A 19,991-nucleotide genomic window follows, 5' to 3' on the forward strand; every position below is an offset into this window, starting at 1 on the left:
GCATTCAAAATCCGCAATTCGAACATACATAGAAGATGGTGACGATCACGACGTGTTCGATCTCTCAAATGAATGTGATACCGACGCTGAGTCTAATGAGATTTGTGAATACAAGGAACAATCTGATGAATCAGAATTCAGTAGTGAAATGTCAGCGGAATGCGATGAATAAAGTGTATAGTATATAAGATATATGTTTATACAGTATATATTATATATTACTATTCCCTCTAAAGACCGCATTTATCTAAGCCATGGCGGCATAAATTAACATAGATGTTATATTCCTATTTTATAAAAAAATACGAGGTCCCATCTTCTTGGAATCAACGAATTGTTTTACTATCAAAGCCGTTGGTTTTTTGACAGGCTAAGAACATGCTCATTAATTACATTTACATCAGTTTGTCAAGTTTACTGATTCACAGATTAGTTATCCTCCAAGATACATATGTGCATGTTAAAATAGCCTTTCAAAGAGAAGTTAAATTTCCTTTAATCCTCCGGATATACAGGAGGTCTTGGCATGGGAATAGGCTGTCCTGGAGTCCAACTAGATGTGAGATAAAACATGAGAAATAATTTTAGTTTTTTTTATATGTTCTAAAATAATGATAACTTGTACCGTCAAGATCTGAATAAAATAATGCATTTTGGTGATAACACATCTGTGTTATTTTTTAGAATTGGATAATGCAAGATCGAAACTGATACTTACTAGTCCAAAAATCGTATTTGTGATCCCTGGTCTTTCGTGTATTGAAGAGTTGCAGCCTTCCATTCTTTAGAAAGTGTTCTCGGAAAATGGCTATTATGCAAGGGTTAGTCATTCACTAGGTATTATCGTTTGTATCGTGATATTGTTTCCTTAATTGACATACCCAAGGCGGTGGGTGGTGATATACCAGAAGGTGGAAGCAGCCGAAAAGATAAGCAGGAGACCCTGGTACAAATGCTTAGGAGCAAAATGATTGCCTTCAAAAAAATAGTAAGCAAGTCAGTGCCTTGGTATTGCTATGTTGAGGAAAAAAATATCTCACTTACTTTGATACGAGCGTGCCAAATGCTTATTGATAGTGTCTATAGGGTGCCCACCCCCAAAGACCAGAGAGGGCTTTTGGCATGCGATTAAAATTACGCGCTCCTCAGGCTTAGACATTAAAAAAATACTAAAATCAAGCTCGAAAACGTTAGATTTTGGTAAGATAATTTAGATTTTTATTGCACAACTTACGCAAGACTGACCTAATTTTACGAATTTTTATTTCTAATCTCTACAAAATCAGCATTTTTTCAATTTCTAATGCTTTTATGCTACCTAACGTGTATATTTTCTATTTACAAAAAATACAAGGTACACAGAAATGCTTTTTTATACAACGTATATCCTTCGGACTACTATTCCTTCGTTCATGAGGGTGATTAACACAAAAAAATAATATTGTAGAATATAGAATAAATCTGTTTCTTATTTCAATATTCTTTTAACCTCTCTAGAACCTTGTTCTATTGAGGAAAAATTGACTGGGTTGCCCGCTTTTAATCCATTTTATTTGAAACCCCAATCTATTCGTTCTTTAACGAATGCTTATCTCGTATACAACGGAAGTGTAATTGAGGCTACAATTTAGCAAGAAAGATATGATTTACTTGTAGTGAGATGCATCATATGTCACAAGCTGCATTTTTTTGATGGCTTTTAGACATTTAAAACAAACTTGATGCCCTTTATTTTTTCTTTTATACTGAAGCAAAAATTTATACATTTTAACTATTTTTTGTAGGCTCTTTTATGATAACTATTATTTTTGTTCACTCTTCTCTAAACGCATTTCGTTTTGTTTTCACCATTATTGATAAACTTTAGAACAGAAGCAAAGTTGGATTTCAAGATTTTGTTTTCGAATCTATTTTAATGTGTTTCATATTTTTTCAGTTTAAGGCTATTCTCTTTTTTCATAGATAACAAGCACATAGTATCTGTTTGTAAAAGCATCAGTTTCCGTTCTTATATATCTTTCTAGAATAGTTATACAAATTAGCATATTGAAGTGGTGCTTTTATGCACTTGATTTTACCTTAAATTACTGCTTGAGATTTCATATTCGATAAATCCTATTTCCAAAGTTTCTTGCGGCTCTAGATGTGTATATAAATGGTCTTTATGCTAAATTTATCTAAATCAGTTGGTCAACCAAATGAATATCTCATATTATTGAAAAATTAACTTTTAATTCCTCATGTAAGAAAACCTTTAGAAGCCGTGATTTTTTTAATTATGAAAAACATTCTCGCTAAGAACCAAAAAAGTTTTAAGCCTGTTAAGTCGCTCTTCAAGCTAAAAGTGTTCTAGTCGAAAGAGAGTAAAAATAAGTTGACGGCCACCTTTGCTTTGAACACATATCTCTTTGGGTTTAGGTAAGCATGCATAGTATATATTGTATCACTTTGCATTTATTTTCGTTTCTCGTATCTCGCTTCATGGTTTCTTTTTTGTATTGCACTGTACTATCCTCAAGGGTTAGAGGTTTTTTTCTCTAAATCAGAGGTGTACATATAAGTATGCATATATGTATAATTAATACAAAGGAGATAGGTTTTTGCGCAAAGTATGTGATTTGGCATTCGCCGTTCAAAACACAAAAAGGTCAGCAAATTCTAATAATTTTATTTTTCTTAAAAACTATTTAATGTCTGTACATTCCATTACGCCTATGTTGGGGAAATATTCATTATACAGTACAGAAAACCGTCTTTTTTAATTGGAACATTATAAAAGAATTTATAATTCTGCATCTCTATTAATATCCCACTTCTTTTCGTGATCCAAGTATCTTCGCATTTCAGACCTGTTTTGTCTAAATGACGGCATGCAGCTTGTCAAGCCTTAGATTATTTTTTTCTATATGCTCATTTGTTCTGTATCAAGCTAGTTTATCGCGTTGATTCTGTTCTTAATTTGTTATGCTTTGTTTAAGTCTCAGTTTTTCTACAGTCTTCATGACCTGGTGGTAGGTATAAGAACAGCCTTTTTCTTGGTTCGTCGAATCTAATGTTTCCTCTATTTTTGAGAGCAAAAACTGTTCTAATGCGAATTGTTCATCTTCATTGAATTTGTTGGCTAGAAAAAATTGTTGAATTTCAGCTCGTTGGATGTCGTGGGACGTCAAGACATCTGGATCGTAAAAAAGATAATCTGGCTGCATGGTACCGATTTCTAGACATTTATAATCTTCTGTTTGAAGACATTCACTAATAGGTTGGAGTGCATCATGTTCATGTGTACTACTGCCAAATACCAGTTTAGCACTTCCTAGCTGCATCTTCGATGAATAGGTTAAAACAGTGATATTGTCGAGTTTGAGTTTGTAGTTTTTTATCAGTGCATCTAGCGAGCGATAGTTTTCCTTTACAATATATGTTATGGGACGTGCTAAAATGCTCGTTCCTACCATAGTGACGTGTGCGAAAGAATTCTTATCTAAAAACCAGCGACTTTTAGCTTTCCTAGCGATATGATCAATGAGCTGTAATCCTATACTGTATCGGCTCTTGGGGAACATATGATTGCCAACGGCAAAAAACTGTCGCAATGCAATGGGTTTATAGAGTCAGAAGTATTGGTTGGTGTAATCACAAATACACTCTTTGGAGTAAACAGGATAATATGTTGGTTTTTGCTTTAAGTATTTACTTTTTGCGGTAAAATACCAGGAACTAGGAAACGCAAAGCTCACATTAAAAAAATGAGCATTTTGCGCTAATCAAAGTTTACCCCGACTAATGCTAGGCAAAGAAACGTGCGTTCTTTTAATTAAGAACCAATTTTCATTCTTCGCTTTGAGACTTGAGCGAATTCGGGTTAAATGCCTTTTTCAGCACTGAATCGATTACATTAAAGAAATGAAAATCAAAACATTTCAGAGCTGGTTGTTTAATCAGTTCAATTTCATACCAACTTGTCGCCTTCCACCTTTCCACGTAAAAGATTCATATTGATCAATACTATATAGGCACTACAAAGTTTAAAAGGGTCTACGTCTCAAAAACATGCTTAAAATTTTAATAAATCGACATTTCTAAAAAAAAAAAGGGCATCGATTTTAAAATTTTCTCATTAGCTATAGCCGGTTGAATAACCCTCTAATTACAAGAACTAGTGCTCAGGTTTATGCACAAAACTTATTTCTTTGAATATAACCTAGATACGGTTGTATTTTATCTCTATCCTCGAACAAGTATCTGCCCCAAAAAAGTATATTGAATATATCTTTTTTTTTTCTCTATTTTACCCTATTACATAATCTAAAACCCCTGTATATTTAGTGGGGTCATACACTCAATGAGCGAGTTGATATGAACCGTGCACTCTAAAAAATCAGATCCTTGTGTACAGTGTGGTCTTAAATGTACTAATTAGTGTGATTAGTTTGTATGTAAAGATAAAGGCGTTGAATACATATCTATACATAGCATTCATATCGTGGCATATTATTGTTAAGTCAAGGATTACCTTCAGCCTCATTTTCTTCAAAAGTGGACCGCTTTTCTGCCTTCACTAATGTTCTTCACACCATTCGTTCTCTTTTCGGACCTGTTCTTCTTCTTCGGGTGTGAAATCGTTCTTGATCCCAAAGGTTTTCCTGATTTCCTCCGGTGTTTTGCCCTGCGGAAAAGACAACAAAAAAATTTAGTTAATAAAAAATCAACTTACTCCACCCAGCATTTTTACGATGTAAGGAAAAATACCTTGATCATGTTAGCAACAGTTTTACTAGCCAAATCTAAAAGCGGATTGATTTCTAAAAAGTTTGCAGCCTTTGACAAATAATATTATTATCTTCGTTAGTTGAAAAGCTGTTAAAAAAACGGCTGAAAATCTGATGTTGAAACGACGAACCATGATGAGTTCAAATAGCAGATCTTGCTCCACTTCACAAAATGTCCTGTCCCAAGATGAGATGTCATCTGTTCGTCTTTCATTCTTCTTATCTTCTGTTTCTGGAGGGATTGGGTGTTCATAGTGATATTTACACCATTCAACTACTTTAGCGAGAATTTTACCACTGACGTTATGTAAAGGTATAGGCAGTGAGCCTTGTTCGCTCCCTAAATCTGTTACATTTAGGTATAGTTATTTCAAAAAAAGCATTGTCTTAGCAATAGATTGATTATTAGAATGAACGGTATTTGGGACGTGAATTCGTTGGCCGATACACACCATCTAACATGTTCTTAATCGTTATAGATTGGCAAGCAATCTAAGAAAAAAAAGGTTAATCTAACTCTTAAATTAGGCGAAGCTCGTTTTATACCCCATTTGAAAGGTTGAAGTGAGAATGCATGTATGCGCTTTTACACCTATATGCCAAACTGGTAGTATTACCTCTTTTGCAACGACTATCTCAACACCGTCACCGGATACAAGCTTGACAACAGAACCAGAGAGGCCTTCAGGCATAGTATTTAGAATAAAAGTGATAAAAAAGAGACGAAAGAAAGATCACATATTCTACAGCAGAACGAACGATTTTTTATACCATTAACAATTTACATTTCCTTGCGCATTGTGCACACTCTTAATTATTCTCTAGGTTTCTTTCTATCAATATCTATCAAATGCTGTCCCCAGCTACATATTGATTTACATATTTCGAAACTTGCACCTTTTTTTAGATGAAAATTTTTTTTCAAAGCTTAGAAAACAGTACCTTATTCATTTCTTCAAAGTTACAACTCGAATTCGCATTTACAAGTCAAAAATTTTATTCAGTTTGTCTTTTTTCATTTCACCGGTTTTTATGCCAGTCTGTAGCAATATTTAGATCGCAGATTATAGCAATATATGATATAAAGCATCTGTTGTATGACTATTAGGCGTCTATATTATGCACCCCTTATATTATTCTCTAGCGTAATTATCATGCCTAGGTCAGACCAGGTAAAGGTTAAAGATATAGTTCGATAATTTTTAGGCCTAGCCACAACAACGAAAATTTAAATAACTCATAGATAATTCAGTTAATTCATAATAGCGTTGTCTTTACTTATAGAATAGCATTATCTGATGTCAAAAAAGATCTCGATACATTTTTTAAAAAACTGATTTGTAAGCCTAGTTTTTATTTATGCACCCTTTTTTAGCATAATTTTTTAAACTGATGGGAGACTGCCTTATTAATTGCAAACTATTCTTACTTTTTGTCGGTAAATGTACAATATCTCATTATTTTGTTAGATAAAATGTACACTGGATATCCAGAAGAATTGTATTCTTTCTTAATACCACTTTCTTATGCTAGATAAAAAAAATTATGCCATAAACATCTTCTGCCTATTGCACAGAAGCAAAAGTTTTTTTGCATTAACAAAACAATTAGATCTTATACTGAAGCGATCAGATTGCATAAAATGGAGTTCATAATCTTTCGGCTATTGTGAGATATTGACGATGTCACCAATATCAATATGAGACCCAGATTCCCATTCATTCCGAATCAGAAGGTCGACTAACACCTTACTGGTATAACTTGCAGTCAACGGCTTTCCGAATTTCAATTCAGTATTAACCAATTCATTAGTTTTTTGGTAGGCATCTCTATATGCATCTGTATCGACGACGCCCGGCGCATAGTTTATTGCTTTAACTTTAATTCCAGGAGATTCTTTTTTAAGCATTTCCACTTCCGCTGCCAATACTTGAATAAACATATCTCTAGCGGCTTTACCAGCACAGTAAACACCCCATCCAGGTATGGGCTTTATAGCTCCCAAAGAAGAGATATTGACAACATATACCTCTTCTGCACGGTTTAAAGAATTTTTTAATACCGCTGAAGTAAGTGCAATAAAACTCAAAACGTTCAAGTCAAGAGCGCGCTTAATCTAGTATCGATATATGCGAGGGATTGAAAAGCAAGGTGAGTCACAAATTAACTAATACACACGTTTACCTGTTTACTTACTTCTTTTGTACCAAATTTGAAGTTGTGAATAAGACCTATTGGATCAGCATTGCCGTGATTATTAATTAAGATAATACGAGAATAGGTTTTGCTTGGTTTGAGAAACTGCTGAATATTTTTGTCTAGATTTTCTATGTCACTAAAATCCATAGGAAAAACGTCAACAACAGGCTCTGGTAAGTTGGGATTTTTATTCTTGATTATGCATTCCTTGGTTTCTTCAAGATCAGCTAGCTTAGTGCTGCTTATCAAAAAATGTTTTGAACCGTAATGAGAGACGCCGGATAGTTCCACTGCGACATTTTTACCTATTCCACGAGAAGCACCTGTGACAATAATTTGAGTATCTAGTTCAGGCATGGTTGTATTGATATTTAAAACAAGTTTTGTTCTACAGCGAGCACTAAATTCTTTCTCGGTAAGGCCCAATATAAACGAAGTTTTGTTTCACATATTCAAGAATTCTTGATTTTGTATTTCTGATTGAGAGCATCGTATTTTTTAACTGTAAAAATACACAATTTAAGAGGTGCTTTTAATTTATATAATTTTGTATTATTCAGGAAATCGCGACAATACTTGTATATTGTTTATTTTTGTCAATTCGCTTTGTTCGATAGTGATTTTTTGTACTCAGATATATAATCCGATCTATTGGTAAATAGGTCTTTTGATTTCTATAAACTCGTTGTTTATTTTGCTATTCCTTCTGCGAAGACGTCATTTTTATGTGTATTTTTCCATCATTTAAACCATATTTTTTTCTAAGATTTAAGAGTGTTCGTATTCTTTTGTTATAAATTGGTCTTTTAGGATCATTGTTCAATTAAAAAAGCCAGTATTTTTAAATTTTTATCTTCTTGATAGACATGGTTTGCTTCCTAAAGAATGCATTATGAATGGTTTAATACGAACAATTCTTCGTTTGTGAATCAATTTTATTGATTTACATTCAATCATATTTAGATGCCCTTCTTCTATTGGATGAAAATATAGTTATCAATCAGCAGATTTGATTGTGTCGAGGATTTATTTATTGCATGTTGTTATTTACATTTTTTACCAGGACTGGGGTTGAAACAGCTTAAAAAATTCGGATTATATTGTCATTATCTGAAATCAGTCTTCTACACAGTTGACCTTTTATGGTATTTCTACCGACACTTATTTTTGAGCAAGTACTATAATAATGACGTTTGTGTACATTGCATGAAACAATTTCAGGCAGCATGTTATCTAAGCCCAGTAATAAGCTGTAGATAATTTTCTTTGAATAATGTATGCTTTAAAACCAAAAAATTATTTTGTATAATTACTACACGTAAAAGAGTCCTATAACGCAAGCGGGGTCAAGGTACAATAACTCAGACTGCTATAAAGCTTTCTAAATATTTTTTTACTAATCACAATACTTGCTGCTGCTCAGCATCTTTGTTCATTGTTGCTGTTTTTACTATTTTTCAGCGTTAAGCAATCTTCTACAAGATACAGGATGCATTCTTGTGTAATTTTTTTTTTAACAGTTATAGCTTTATCGAATTGTACATTTTCTGCTTATGCCAACGAAAATGCTGAAAGTTATGTCGTCAACGAAGTAACTTCCGAATTTAGATTAAATGACCTATTCGTCAATACGGACTTGAGAGATAGAGTACATAAATCTGAGTTATCTGAAAACTATTCGTTTTGTCAAAATGATTACATTTCAAATCAGTTTTGCTTAATTAATACTGAGGCTCACCAGCCAACTTCAATTTCCAAGAATGATATAAATTTTAAATTCATGGACAATCTATGGGAAACTCCTACGGAATCCGTTACAAAAAGACTGAATGGGCGACATATTTTAGAGACTGATACCCCAGTAGCAGATCAGACTCTCAATAATTCCGGTCTCATTATTGCTTACTGTATTATTGGCGTCAGTGTTGCCCTATTCTTGATTATGCTATGCGTTTGTGGTACGATTATAAACAGTTTTTTTGACATCTAGCTAATTCTTTCATGTAAACAACCATTCTCATTTATGTTTTTAGCTTTTATTGATAGGGATGACTTTAAAGGGTACAACGCTTACGAACCTCCTTCTACTCAAGAGCAAGTGGAAAAACCCAGAGCGAAATCGAAGAAGAATTGATGTTCACATACATACTAGTACTAGCACACCTTCTTATTTTCAATAAACCAAAGTTTTTCAATAGTGCTTTTCTCGGTTAAAATTTTAGTGAATTCAGTGTCTATTCATTCAATTCTCAATATTTTTACTTCCCTTCTAGAATGGCGTCTTTTAACAACTGCATTAAAGCCAGCCTTAAACTATCTATCTTTTTTTTAAAAGTGCACTCTATTGACGGCTTAAAGCTTTCATAGGCCTTTAAATTTAGGATTTGGATGCCTTGACATCCTCTGAAATTTTCGAACCATTTTTCTGAGTTTTTGTCTAGCAGTAATTCCTCCAAGCGTTCTATTAAGACGCAGATATTTTTCGGTGTAAGAGCATATTCTGTAGCTGAAGGCAGAGCTTGCAATGCAATATGCATACAATTTTCTATCAACAATAGCCAAGACTTTTTTGGGGCGCCTTCAAGCGAGATAGCTTCAATTAAAAGAGTTTCAGCTTGCCGATATTCCCTTTTCTTATATGCATCCAGAGCTTCAGAATAAAAATTTAAAAAATGTACTTTAGGCGAGATGTGACGCATAGTAGACATCAACAAGTTGAATGTGTTTTGCATACGGAATAACCGATATATGAACCTTGGATTGTCTACATCGTCTATTGGAACGTTAACAAAGCTGATGACGAATTTATCTAAGACGGATTCTACGAGTTTTTCGGTTTGCCATTTGCATGATTTGCACGACCAAGATAGAGCACCTAATATGTGTTTATGTCTTAGGGATTGCCTCATCATCACATGCGAAATTGTTTTGGTAACTCCATTAGATTCATTTAGTCCAAATACGGAACAAAGGGACATAAGTTTGGCAGCATCTTTTTGGGATTTAATGGGTTGGTGAGCCAAGTAATATGTTAAATGCACTTTCCCGTACATAGTGCAACAGGCTAAGTAGTCTGCAATAATTCGAATAGGCATGTTATTTGAACTTAAAGTCTTTGAATACTCTAATACTGTATACTCTCGCAAAGACGGATTACCATCGTCTACGAAATACCTATCATATGTGTCAGGAACCAGATTTGCCATGTACAGAAGGTCTAGGAAATGCACTGCAAACCACCAATTTTCTCTTTCTAAGATCAAGTGTACTATTTTTTTGATATCCCTTTTGATGACTGCCATGACGAGGTTATTTGTGTTGGAATCTAGCCCTGCTAATTCTTGAATAGATCCATCTGGGAGTAGTGTACACTTGATAGAAGCTTCTAATATTGACTTCAACTGCAATGGTTTAAATGTTTGGTGCTTATAAATTATCTGAGAAACAAGTAGAATTGCCCAATTATCGCTATATTGTTTCAGTACATTAATATCTCCTGATAAAATAAGAAGCAATATCACCAGATTTCGTGGTAGTTGAGGCTTCATTGACTCCACTTGATGTATCAAATCTGTTAGAGACATTTTCCATTTCGTCCAGGCGCTTTGAATAGTTTCTTGTTTAGTCAGTAGAGGTATGTCTTTAAGAATATGATTCAGTTGAGACAATACGCTTTTCCCCGTTATGCTATAAAGGCTGGCACTATCTTGCTCGCCTTCGACAGAATACAGTGATAGCAATTGCATTAATTCTCTTATCATCCCCCGAATAGCATAGGCATAAACGAGTTCCCAGTATTCCGGATCCTTTTGTGGACAGGTCGAGTGTGTCCAGTTATCTATTTTCTCTTCCTTTAATCTCGGAGAAAAGTATGCATATACCCAGTTGAGAAGTCCTGGTAACACAGGTTCATCGGTAAACAAAGCGATCTCGGCGATATTCCATATCATACCTATCACTCCGTAGGAGGACAGCTCAATTTCCAAATCGCTGGACCAACAACATCAGAACTTTTCGCCGCTCTACAAGCTGGTTTCATAAAAACTTTACTAGAAAATGGTAACATACCTATTTTTTTGCTTGGTTGGTACATGACTCGATATTAGAGAGTACAAGCTTTCTTGATATCTTTGACTTATCTCTAAGACATCTCTATTGACAGGGCGTCGGATAGCTGGTTTCAGAGTCCTTGTATTTACGAATATTATGTGAAATTCGCAGATCAGCTTGAGTTTTTTTGTTGAAACAATTGTTAGCTATTGCCATGTACACTCTTTCTTGTTTAAATCCAACAAGATGCAAACCAAGCTTGATATGGGTTTTCGTTAGGTACACAATTTAACTTTTATGTACATACTTTGCGTCCAGCTATTATCCGGTCCCAGCTTAGTATTTGTATAATCGGATTTCGCTGAGATACAGTCGTCTACATTTTAATTAATTTTATGTTTAGATTAGGTATCAATAAGCAAGCATGTGTGAATTTGGTGACAAACAAATTGATGCAATACCAATTCCATTGCTCTTGCATCTCTGATCACAACATTCGTATATCGATCAGTAATTTTGGCATACTTTATATTGGTCACGAGGTGAAGCATTGTAAAGTGAAATATAGTTGCTGTTTAGCCAGCGCGAAGTGAGGTTCTTAGCCAATACATTTTTCAGATTGATTTGAATGACTTTGTCTGAGTCATAAAATTCGTATTCATCTGTGATTGCATCGTTCTCAGCCGGATGCATTGCTTATGAAATAATGAATATATGCTTAGCCTCAGCTTGCATTAAAAGTGATCTTGGCAAAATAATCCTTTAACTTTAAATGCTGCACATATAATGCATGTCTTGTGTGTATAGCCCTTTTTTTTTCTTTGCCTACGTTTAGCACAATAGGCCGAGAAGTTTTATTTCCGCCGTTACTTTACACATCAGTTTCATATGGCTCGCCTCATCAGATCTTTTTTACTTTCCCAGTCTAGTAAACCTCAGCCTTTACTGAGTGTTCATCATCAGTCTTATTCGGCTCACTTTCCTTTAAACAATAACTCACTTTACCGCTCTTTCTGTTCTCTACGATCTCAGTTTAGTTTTCGATACTACGGTACGTTCAGTTTTTTCTTATCAAAGGCACCGGCCATTCTTCGACTAGTCAACCCGTTTCTCTAGGGAAATGCGCTCATTCATCTGGTGGTGCTTCTAGTGGCCAGTTGGTGAAAAATTCTTTTCACCCTAAAAATCACTTAAACAGTCGAGGTTCACATGCTCCTAGCTCCGGACAAGACAAAAAGTCTACTAAAAAACACCGGCCTGGACGCGGTGTTGAGGGTAAATTTGTATATTCATTGGATGATGTCTCCAAATTTATTGGAGATGTACCTTTGTTTGAAAACGTGTCCCTGAAAATTTTTCAAAGGTACAAGACCGCGTTTGAACCGTTTTTCAAAGCTTGGCTTATTCTTACTATCCGGTAAGGACGCTTTTAGGGCAAAAATTGGAATCCTAGGAATCAATGGCAGCGGAAAGTCAAGTTTGCTACGTATTATTGCCGGAGAAGACCTCGACTATGAAGGTAGTGCCCGAACTTTAGGCAATTATCGTATCGGGTATCTTCCTCAGGAGCCTGAACTTGATCCTGATAAAACAGTTTTAGAGAATGTGCTAAGTGGAGTGCCAGAAAAAGTTTCTGTCTTAAAGACTTACAATATACTCAAAAGTAGGATAGATGAGGGGAATTTTAGTCTAGAAGATGAACAAGCATATTTGAAGGTTAAAAAAGTGGTGGATGAGGAAAAACTGATGGACTTACAGCGCCGAGTTGAGGTTTCGATGGACGCACTTCGTTGTCCCTCTGGCCATCTAATGGTTGATAATTTGTCAGGCGGTGAGTGTCGTCGTATCTCTTTATGCCGATTGCTTATTTCGGCTCCAGATATCCTCTTACTTGATGAGCCTACTAATCATTTGGATGCAGAGTCGGTTGCATGGTTAGAACACTACTTAAATGAATACAAAGGTGTAGTATTTGCTATTACACACGATCGTTATTTTCTAGACAATGTTGCTGGGTGGATTCTCGAGATTGATCGTGGAAAAGCAATTCCATTTGATGGTAACTATACTGAGTGGCTGGCTGCTAAGCAAATTCGGTTGGATTTAGAGAAAAAAAAGGAAGCGTCACGCCTTCGCCAGATCAAGCAAGAGCTTGAATGGATCAACACTCCCCCTAAAGGTCGTCAATCTAAAAATAAGGCTCGTATCGCCCGTTATCAGCAACTTTTTAATGAGAGCCGAACCAAAGGATATGAAGTAGGCCAAATTGTAATCCCTCCTGGACCTCGCCTTGGAGACATAGTTGTTAAGGTACACGATCTCAAGATTAGTTTTGATGGTAGGATCCTTTTTACGGGCCTGAATTTTGTGGTTCAACCTGGTGCAGTCGTTGGTGTAATCGGCCCCAACGGTGTTGGTAAATCGACCTTGATCAAAATCCTGATTGGGGAGCTCCAACCAGACCAAGGTTCTGTGCATATTGGTTCCACCGTATCTATGTGTTATGTTTCGCAAACTCGCGTTGAACTAGATGACGATGAAACCGTAGTTGAAGCCATTTCTGAGGGTAATCCAACCCTTTGGATCGGGGACAAGCACTGCCACATTCGTGCATATATTTCTTCTTTTAACTTGAAGGGCTCAATACAAGAGCGGCTTGTTGGCAGTTTATCTGGTGGTGAACGTAACCGCGTCCTTTTAGCTAAGGCTCTTAAAAATGGCTGTAACCTTCTTTTGCTTGACGAACCTTCCAATGATTTAGATGTCGATACTCTTCGGTCTCTAGAAGATGCCATTTCTACATTTTCTGGCAGCGCAATTGTCATCTCTCATGATCGCTGGTTCCTTGATCGAATATGCACTCACATTCTGGCTTTCGAGGGCAACTCAAAGGTCACCTTTTTTGATGGTAATTATTCTGCCTATGAACTTGACTATCGCGAACGTTTAGGAAAAGGTCCTCAAGCCCGTCCCACCAAATACAGACGCTTAGTTCAGGCTTAATCATCTCTATACTTTATTGGTATTCTGCATTTAAGAACCATATGAATAGTCAATATTTTGCGGACAGATGGATAAACCGTATTCTATGGGTATGTTTACTTATCTAAAAGGCTGTAAATACATCTGCCTAATAATTACTTTGATGTTCGTTTTCTGAATTTACAGTGTCCCTACTACTTCAAATCCATATAGACTCAAAAATTGTATTGATTCTATTATGAATAGAAAAATTTAAGCCAGTTGATTCGAATGAACTGCTATACATTCAATAGTCCTTGACGCCATCCATTTATCTAGATCATATAATTTTTTAACCACTTAAGCATGATGCAATTCGAATATTTCACTGGCTAAAGATGTATATGCCTCTGACATGGGCCACTGCTGTAATCTAAGATAGTTTTGTTCAGCTCCGGTAAAACAGAGTATCAGTATCACGCGAATGCCGGTGCAAATATGGCATTCATATGTGTATTTTAAATTATTAGAATTAGGATATACTATGTTACGATATCGCTGACATGATTTTCATTCGTTTTGGTAAATCTGATTGAGAAATTGTCCATACAAAGGTAGCGATATCTTTTGATTTAATGTTACCAAGTCTATTCATATCATTTACCTGCACTATATATATATATATATATGTATGTATGTAATATGGCTAGATTATGTGCTGAAGTTATGCAGAATAAAACTAGTTTCACTTTACGACCAAAATACAATTAAAACCGCAAAAAATACAATAGAGACTCATATTAATACTTAGGCAACTGCTATGTCAGCTATACTATACTTTCCATTTCGCTTATATATTATTACAGTCTCATGATCATAATGCCAGGCACATTCGAATAGTATGTCGATATAATATGTTGATCTGGAATGAGACAATAAAAGCCTGAATTTCGAGTGAATTTTTTTTGAGCTGCAATTTTTTCATTGTTCAGGCTGTGCCGAGCATTATGCTCTATACCGTACTAATAGATAGTCAATATGACTTTAATTTTAAAAATTGACCAACATTTTCAGAAGTGAGAAAGGGTCGACGAGGAACGATTTCAGAGAGGTCATATGTCCGCTTTTTATATAAAATGTATACGGAGAGGAGAGGGATTGTAAATGTTGTTTTTATCAAAATCGCTTGATATGAAGTTTTGAATTGGCGCTATCCCTATCTGTATTTTCAATTCTCAAACTCTTGTTTTAGTTGTATTGCGCCGAATCTTGGCTAGAAATTTTATAAATATTTTCTGTTTTTACCTTTCAAGAATTAACTAAAACCCCTAGGCGGTTTTATCTAACACAGACCTGTTTTTTAATTTCCAGCATTAAAAAATTGCTGAGAATTTTGGAAATAATGACCAAACGCGGGGCAAATACGCCCTTATACGTTCAATTCCTGCTATTCTAGGTTTGCTAACACGTTTAGACATCGATTTCATTTAATTCGTAGTTTGATTCGTACAATGAAAAATTGAAAGTTGTAATAACAATTTCAGCCAACTTTTATTTATAATTTAATTCCACCAACAAGCCAAAATGCTGTTGAATTTATTGTATAAATAGTGTATTTGTATGCCCTGCTCACGATTGAAGTTCGCTATTTTTTTAATCTGGAATATGCATTTTTTATCGAAAAATTATTCTATCTGCTACATATTTTCCTCATTATTTTCAAAAAGACGTGTCGTGCACCTATCTTTATTAGAGATGTATATGTCCATTCCTCGTTTAATTCACACAGCTATCTGAATTCACATGTACTTTATTTTCTTCAAATGGATCAAACGAACTTTATGCCAGAAAAAATTTAGATCTGACAACGTCGATTTCAAAAAGCTAAAATTACACATTATTTCGATTTCGGCTAGACTAGAAAACAAATATTTTTACGATATAGAGCCAATTGGATTAAAATAACGTTAATTTAATTTTCCACTCATCTATCCTGCTAAGTGTATGCGGTTTAGTCAACTATAACGTTAACTTTTGTCAGTTAAAAACTTACAACTATTTTTTAACGTTTTCTAAATAATAATTGTCTGTTATAAATTCAGCATTGGTGCTTTAATAAAAAGCTCTTTGTTTTAAACAACTATAAGTCTGATCGATCTAATTTTATGGTCTTTCAAAAATTTCTGATGAACAATGGCATAGCATTAATTCTAAGGTAATGGGTCGAAGATTCACGTCAACGTCAAAGTCAAACATAGATTCATTTGATGGCGTTCAACTGTTAATTTTAACTGGCCGCCTAACCCACTGAAATAATTTCTATCAATTCTAGTTCTGTTATGTTTATTAATTAAAAATAAGTTTGTTGGTTATATACTCGACATATAGACTAAAATAAGGCTTTCCGTAATACTCATATAACTAATTAAACCATATGAGACAGACTCAATTGCCCTCCTGATTTTTCGAAATGGCTTGCTGTGTTTAACACAAATACATTAAATTATTTGTATAAGACTGCAGAACTTCATTTTTAAATATTGGAATTATGATATAGCCCAGAACTGTAAGGTACTTTACATAGTGTACGTACACATTCAAAGGAGGGGTGATATTTTGTATGTCACAATCTGGATTCACTGACTATTAAAAATAGCTGGAATGCATTCACCTGGCCCAAATTAATTAGGTTCAAAGGGCTAGCTGCTGCCACAAATACGAAAAGGAATAGGAATTTTGTGTAATACCATTTAGGCAGACTGAAGAAATCAATTTTATTATCTTGTTTATGCATCTTTATTCATGGTTTTGCTGTTTTTTAAAACGATATTTATATACGCTGATTGAGATATGTGCTTTAAAAAGTTGTTCGCTCTGTTCAATTCCAAATTTGTGAAATTTCTATACGTGTTGAATATACCGTAATATTTTGAGTATTTTCTCTACCAACGTAACTTAGAGCCTGCCCTATTTTGATATTCAGTCAGGCAGTGAGTAATTTTATTTCAATATGTAGAGATGCTCAAACACAGTATTTTCACGAATTTATTGTCCCCATTATTCATAAAAATACGAGGTAAGAAAAAAGTATAAGTCTGTCTGATACCTAAAACGTCTAGTTGTTTTATTATTAAAATTTTATTCAAACTTGAAATTTTCATTTGATAAATTATATCATTTTATTTGCTAAAGTTATATTTGGTGAACATTAACACATATTATCTGTATACTGTAATGTCATATTTCTTAGTTTGATCTAAGATGATTGATGATAGATTGAGTAAATTCACTCAATGTCGCCTTGCCTCCCAGATCACCAGTAGCTTTTCCTTTTTGTCTCAGAATTGCATAGATAGCCTGTTCTACTCTTTCTGCATGATATGGCCATTTAATATGTCGCAGCATCATGACAGCACTCAGCAATAATGCAGTTGGATTCGCTTTGTTCTGACCTGCTATATCAGGTGCAGTTCCGTGCACAGATTCAAACACAGCCAATTCATTTCCTATATTCCCAGAAGGTGTTACACCTAGCCCTCCGATAAGCCCTGCGCACAAATCCGATACGACATCTCCATACAGATTTGGTAAAACCATTACGTCGTATTGGTTTGAGCCCATTGCCAAGCCCATACAAACGTTCGCTAAGTTTACTTCATCATATTTAATTTGCGGATAACGATAACTGACTTCTCGACATGTGGCTAAAAATAGGCCGTCTGATTTCTTCATAATATTGGCTTTATGTACTGCAGTTACGTGTTTACGCCCATTGGCTTCAGCATATTTAAATGCAAAATCTGAAATCCTACGAGAGGCATTTTGCGTAATAACTTTTAAGGATTGGGCTACTCCTTCTGTAACAAAATGCTCAATACCACTATATTCACCTTCTGTATTTTCTCTGACGACTACCATATCTACGTTAGAAAAAGGTGCTGCTACACCAGGTATTGTAGCCACTGGCCTAATATTAGCGTAAAGATTAAAAGTCTTTCTAATCATTAAGTTAAGTGAGCGATGGCCTTTTCCAATAGGCGTAGCTAGTGGTCCTTTGAGTCCTACCTTGTTCTGATATAAGGAATCTGCCATCTCTTTAGTAAGGCCCTCAGCAGTTACATTATGCACATCCCATTTTATTGGAATTTCGGCTGCTTCAAAAATTTTGCAAACTGCCTCGCTAATTTCCGGACCAATCCCATCACCAGGAATCAAAGTAATTCTACGGATCTCCTATCATGAGTAAAATGGACAGGTTGGGACAAATTTAATTATAAAGCACAAATATACAAAAAATGTGTTAATATTTTTGGTATGCGTTCTTTTATAAAAATATTCACTTTAGGCTTGTATTTTGGATTTTAGAAATGTTCTCTGAAATGCTAATAAAACTATTTTTGACATATTTTAAGAAAATCAGTCAACGAGTCACTTTCCTTAGGACCGAAAGAATTGCGCATGTATTGTTAATTTTTAGCCGTACCTTAGTTGAGTATTGCTTTTGATGTAGTCTTTTATTACCTAGTGTTTGCGGCGAGCCCTCAAATTAGTAAATAGTTGGTACAGATGTTGAGTTTTTCATTGGTAGCCAACTTTTTGAATAGTACCTCTGGCATTTTTACGTAAATTCAAAAAAACTTTGCAACCCGCGTGCATTATTTGAAGTAAAGAATAAAAGGCTCAGAGAAATTTGAATTAAGGTTTTGTTTTTTTAATTATAAAAAGTGATCTAAATGTTATAATACTATTTACCTGAACACAAGAATGAACTGTTTTTTTTGTTTCAATCTATATTATTTAAGATATCAAGGGTTTGATACTTTCTTTACTAAAACAGTTTATTTAATAGAATTAGTTTTATTTGTCTTTATAAGTTGGGTTCTTGTTTCTTTTTCTCAGACTGCTTTGCATTATTTGGTCTTTTAGTACCTAATTTGTAAGTCTCTTTTTTGAGTACTCTCTTTATTGTGCGCTTTGCTAATCTTCTTTCATCTCTTATCATACGATTACATTAGCATGTTCTATAACCACTAGTGTCTACCAACTTTTGATTTTGCACTGTATCATTTGATCTTGGTTATTCTTCTAATTGGCCTCAAATCTGACAATATTTAGCGAGCCTCTATTTACTATGTCTGATAGCTACCTAAAATACCCTCCTTTTTAGCCGTTATTTTATATTCTTTTTCAATTCCCTGTTCTGTCTTGATCCCTTTTACTTGAATAGCTATGCTAGGTTCAGTGGTATTTTTTTTTCAGACGTCTTAGATGATTGATTTTGCACATGCTTAGGCCGAAGCGTTCTTTTCACAATATGAAAAGAATAAGCTGGCGACAGGGAGCATACTCTAGCTTTCAGTACTGTGCTTGTATAGTACAGCCATCATCCATCATATACTTATGTACATTTTTACATTCAATTTAAAAGTTAATAAATTGGCTATATGTACATCTTTAGCGCCATATATGATATTGATCAACGTGTCTGTAAATTTCCATGGACAGCAAACAAATTTGAATTCTGGAATTCTCCAATCAGCTGTTATTTCGACATTTTCTACCTTTCTGACTATTCCAGGTCCTTTAGTCAATCCAAAAAATATATGACTGTAACTGGAGACGTTCGTGCTCTTTATTTGAAAATTTTGACAGCAATGCCTATATCAAAATCTGTCTTCTGCTTTATGGATTTTTTTACACTATCCTTTTTCTACCCATTCTAAAAGTGAGTTTTCTTTAATTAATGAAGAATATTGCGCCATTATAAGTGCATCGTCAGAAGACAAAAATGAAAAGGTATACAGCACAAAACATCACGAGCTAATAGTAATAATAGCAAGTATAGTTATAACCTAATCTCATTGAACGAAGATCTTTGCTGGAAATAAAATCCTATACCTTGTTTATATTCTCTTTTTAATATGACTTTGGCCATCGCTGTCTTTCATCTAGCTGCACTATCACTCAGCTGGAGATAGACGCCATTTCCTAGCCCTTCTCAGAACATCAATG

General features: G+C 34.7%; 7 protein-coding genes across 9 annotated transcripts; 2 read left to right on the plus strand and 5 right to left on the minus strand.

The window, feature by feature from the left end:
- Window positions 1–2,715: 2,715 nt before the first annotated feature.
- LOC126304671 (peptidyl-tRNA hydrolase-like) lies at window positions 2,716–4,026 on the minus strand. 2 transcript variants are annotated; one of them, XM_049991843.1, is made up of 3 exons: window positions 3,956–4,026; window positions 3,414–3,584; window positions 2,716–3,323 (listed from the first exon to the last, which is right to left on the minus strand). In XM_049991843.1, the coding sequence occupies exons 1-3, from the start codon at window positions 3,992–3,994 to the stop codon at window positions 2,955–2,957; spliced, it is 579 nt and encodes a 192-aa protein (XP_049847800.1). In that variant the 5' UTR covers window positions 3,995–4,026; the 3' UTR covers window positions 2,716–2,954. The 2 variants fall into 2 exon arrangements, with proteins under 2 accessions (XP_049847800.1, XP_049847799.1); XM_049991842.1 differs by having other exon boundaries at window positions 2,716–3,584.
- A 243-nt stretch (window positions 4,027–4,269) lies between these two features.
- Window positions 4,270–5,473, minus strand: LOC126304673 (SCF ubiquitin ligase complex protein SKP1b-like). The gene is made up of 5 exons (XM_049991844.1): window positions 5,387–5,473; window positions 5,222–5,261; window positions 4,901–5,115; window positions 4,750–4,818; window positions 4,270–4,666 (listed from the first exon to the last, which is right to left on the minus strand). Exons 1-5 carry the CDS (start codon window positions 5,459–5,461, stop codon window positions 4,559–4,561), a joined length of 507 nt encoding a protein of 168 aa, XP_049847801.1. The 5' UTR covers window positions 5,462–5,473; the 3' UTR covers window positions 4,270–4,558.
- An 846-nt stretch (window positions 5,474–6,319) lies between these two features.
- LOC126304704 (sepiapterin reductase-like) lies at window positions 6,320–7,440 on the minus strand. The gene is made up of 2 exons (XM_049991877.1): window positions 6,966–7,440; window positions 6,320–6,885 (listed from the first exon to the last, which is right to left on the minus strand). The coding sequence occupies exons 1-2, from the start codon at window positions 7,323–7,325 to the stop codon at window positions 6,433–6,435; spliced, it is 813 nt and encodes a 270-aa protein (XP_049847834.1). The 5' UTR covers window positions 7,326–7,440; the 3' UTR covers window positions 6,320–6,432.
- Window positions 7,441–8,285: 845 nt separating this feature from the next.
- On the plus strand, window positions 8,286–9,102 carry LOC126304662 (uncharacterized). Its single transcript, XM_049991834.1, has 3 exons — window positions 8,286–8,319; window positions 8,392–8,926; window positions 9,002–9,102. Exons 2-3 carry the CDS (start codon window positions 8,458–8,460, stop codon window positions 9,100–9,102), a joined length of 570 nt encoding a protein of 189 aa, XP_049847791.1. The 5' UTR covers window positions 8,286–8,319; window positions 8,392–8,457.
- Window positions 8,983–11,823, minus strand: LOC126304661 (nuclear pore complex protein Nup85-like). Its single transcript, XM_049991833.1, has 4 exons — window positions 11,544–11,823; window positions 11,326–11,394; window positions 11,037–11,194; window positions 8,983–10,958 (listed from the first exon to the last, which is right to left on the minus strand). Exons 1-4 carry the CDS (start codon window positions 11,709–11,711, stop codon window positions 9,227–9,229), a joined length of 2,127 nt encoding a protein of 708 aa, XP_049847790.1. The 5' UTR covers window positions 11,712–11,823; the 3' UTR covers window positions 8,983–9,226.
- Window positions 11,824–11,880: 57 nt separating this feature from the next.
- Window positions 11,881–14,300, plus strand: LOC126304663 (energy-dependent translational throttle protein EttA-like). Its single transcript, XM_049991835.1, has 4 exons — window positions 11,881–12,069; window positions 12,135–12,381; window positions 12,452–14,110; window positions 14,187–14,300. The coding sequence occupies exons 1-3, from the start codon at window positions 11,907–11,909 to the stop codon at window positions 14,019–14,021; spliced, it is 1,980 nt and encodes a 659-aa protein (XP_049847792.1). The 5' UTR covers window positions 11,881–11,906; the 3' UTR covers window positions 14,022–14,110; window positions 14,187–14,300.
- Window positions 14,301–17,079: 2,779 nt separating this feature from the next.
- On the minus strand, window positions 17,080–18,671 carry LOC126304686 (isocitrate dehydrogenase [NAD] regulatory subunit A, mitochondrial-like). 2 transcript variants are annotated; one of them, XM_049991858.1, is made up of 3 exons: window positions 18,587–18,671; window positions 18,463–18,500; window positions 17,080–18,212 (listed from the first exon to the last, which is right to left on the minus strand). In XM_049991858.1, exons 1-3 carry the CDS (start codon window positions 18,633–18,635, stop codon window positions 17,226–17,228), a joined length of 1,074 nt encoding a protein of 357 aa, XP_049847815.1. In that variant the 5' UTR covers window positions 18,636–18,671; the 3' UTR covers window positions 17,080–17,225. The 2 variants fall into 2 exon arrangements, with proteins under 2 accessions (XP_049847815.1, XP_049847816.1); XM_049991859.1 differs by having other exon boundaries at window positions 17,142–18,212; window positions 18,463–18,519; window positions 18,587–18,655.
- Window positions 18,672–19,991: the final 1,320 nt, after the last annotated feature.

The sequence above is a fragment of the Schistocerca gregaria genome, unplaced genomic scaffold, assembly GCF_023897955.1.
Source record: "Schistocerca gregaria isolate iqSchGreg1 unplaced genomic scaffold, iqSchGreg1.2 ptg000182l, whole genome shotgun sequence".
NCBI classification, from domain to species: Eukaryota; Metazoa; Arthropoda; class Insecta; order Orthoptera; family Acrididae; genus Schistocerca; species Schistocerca gregaria.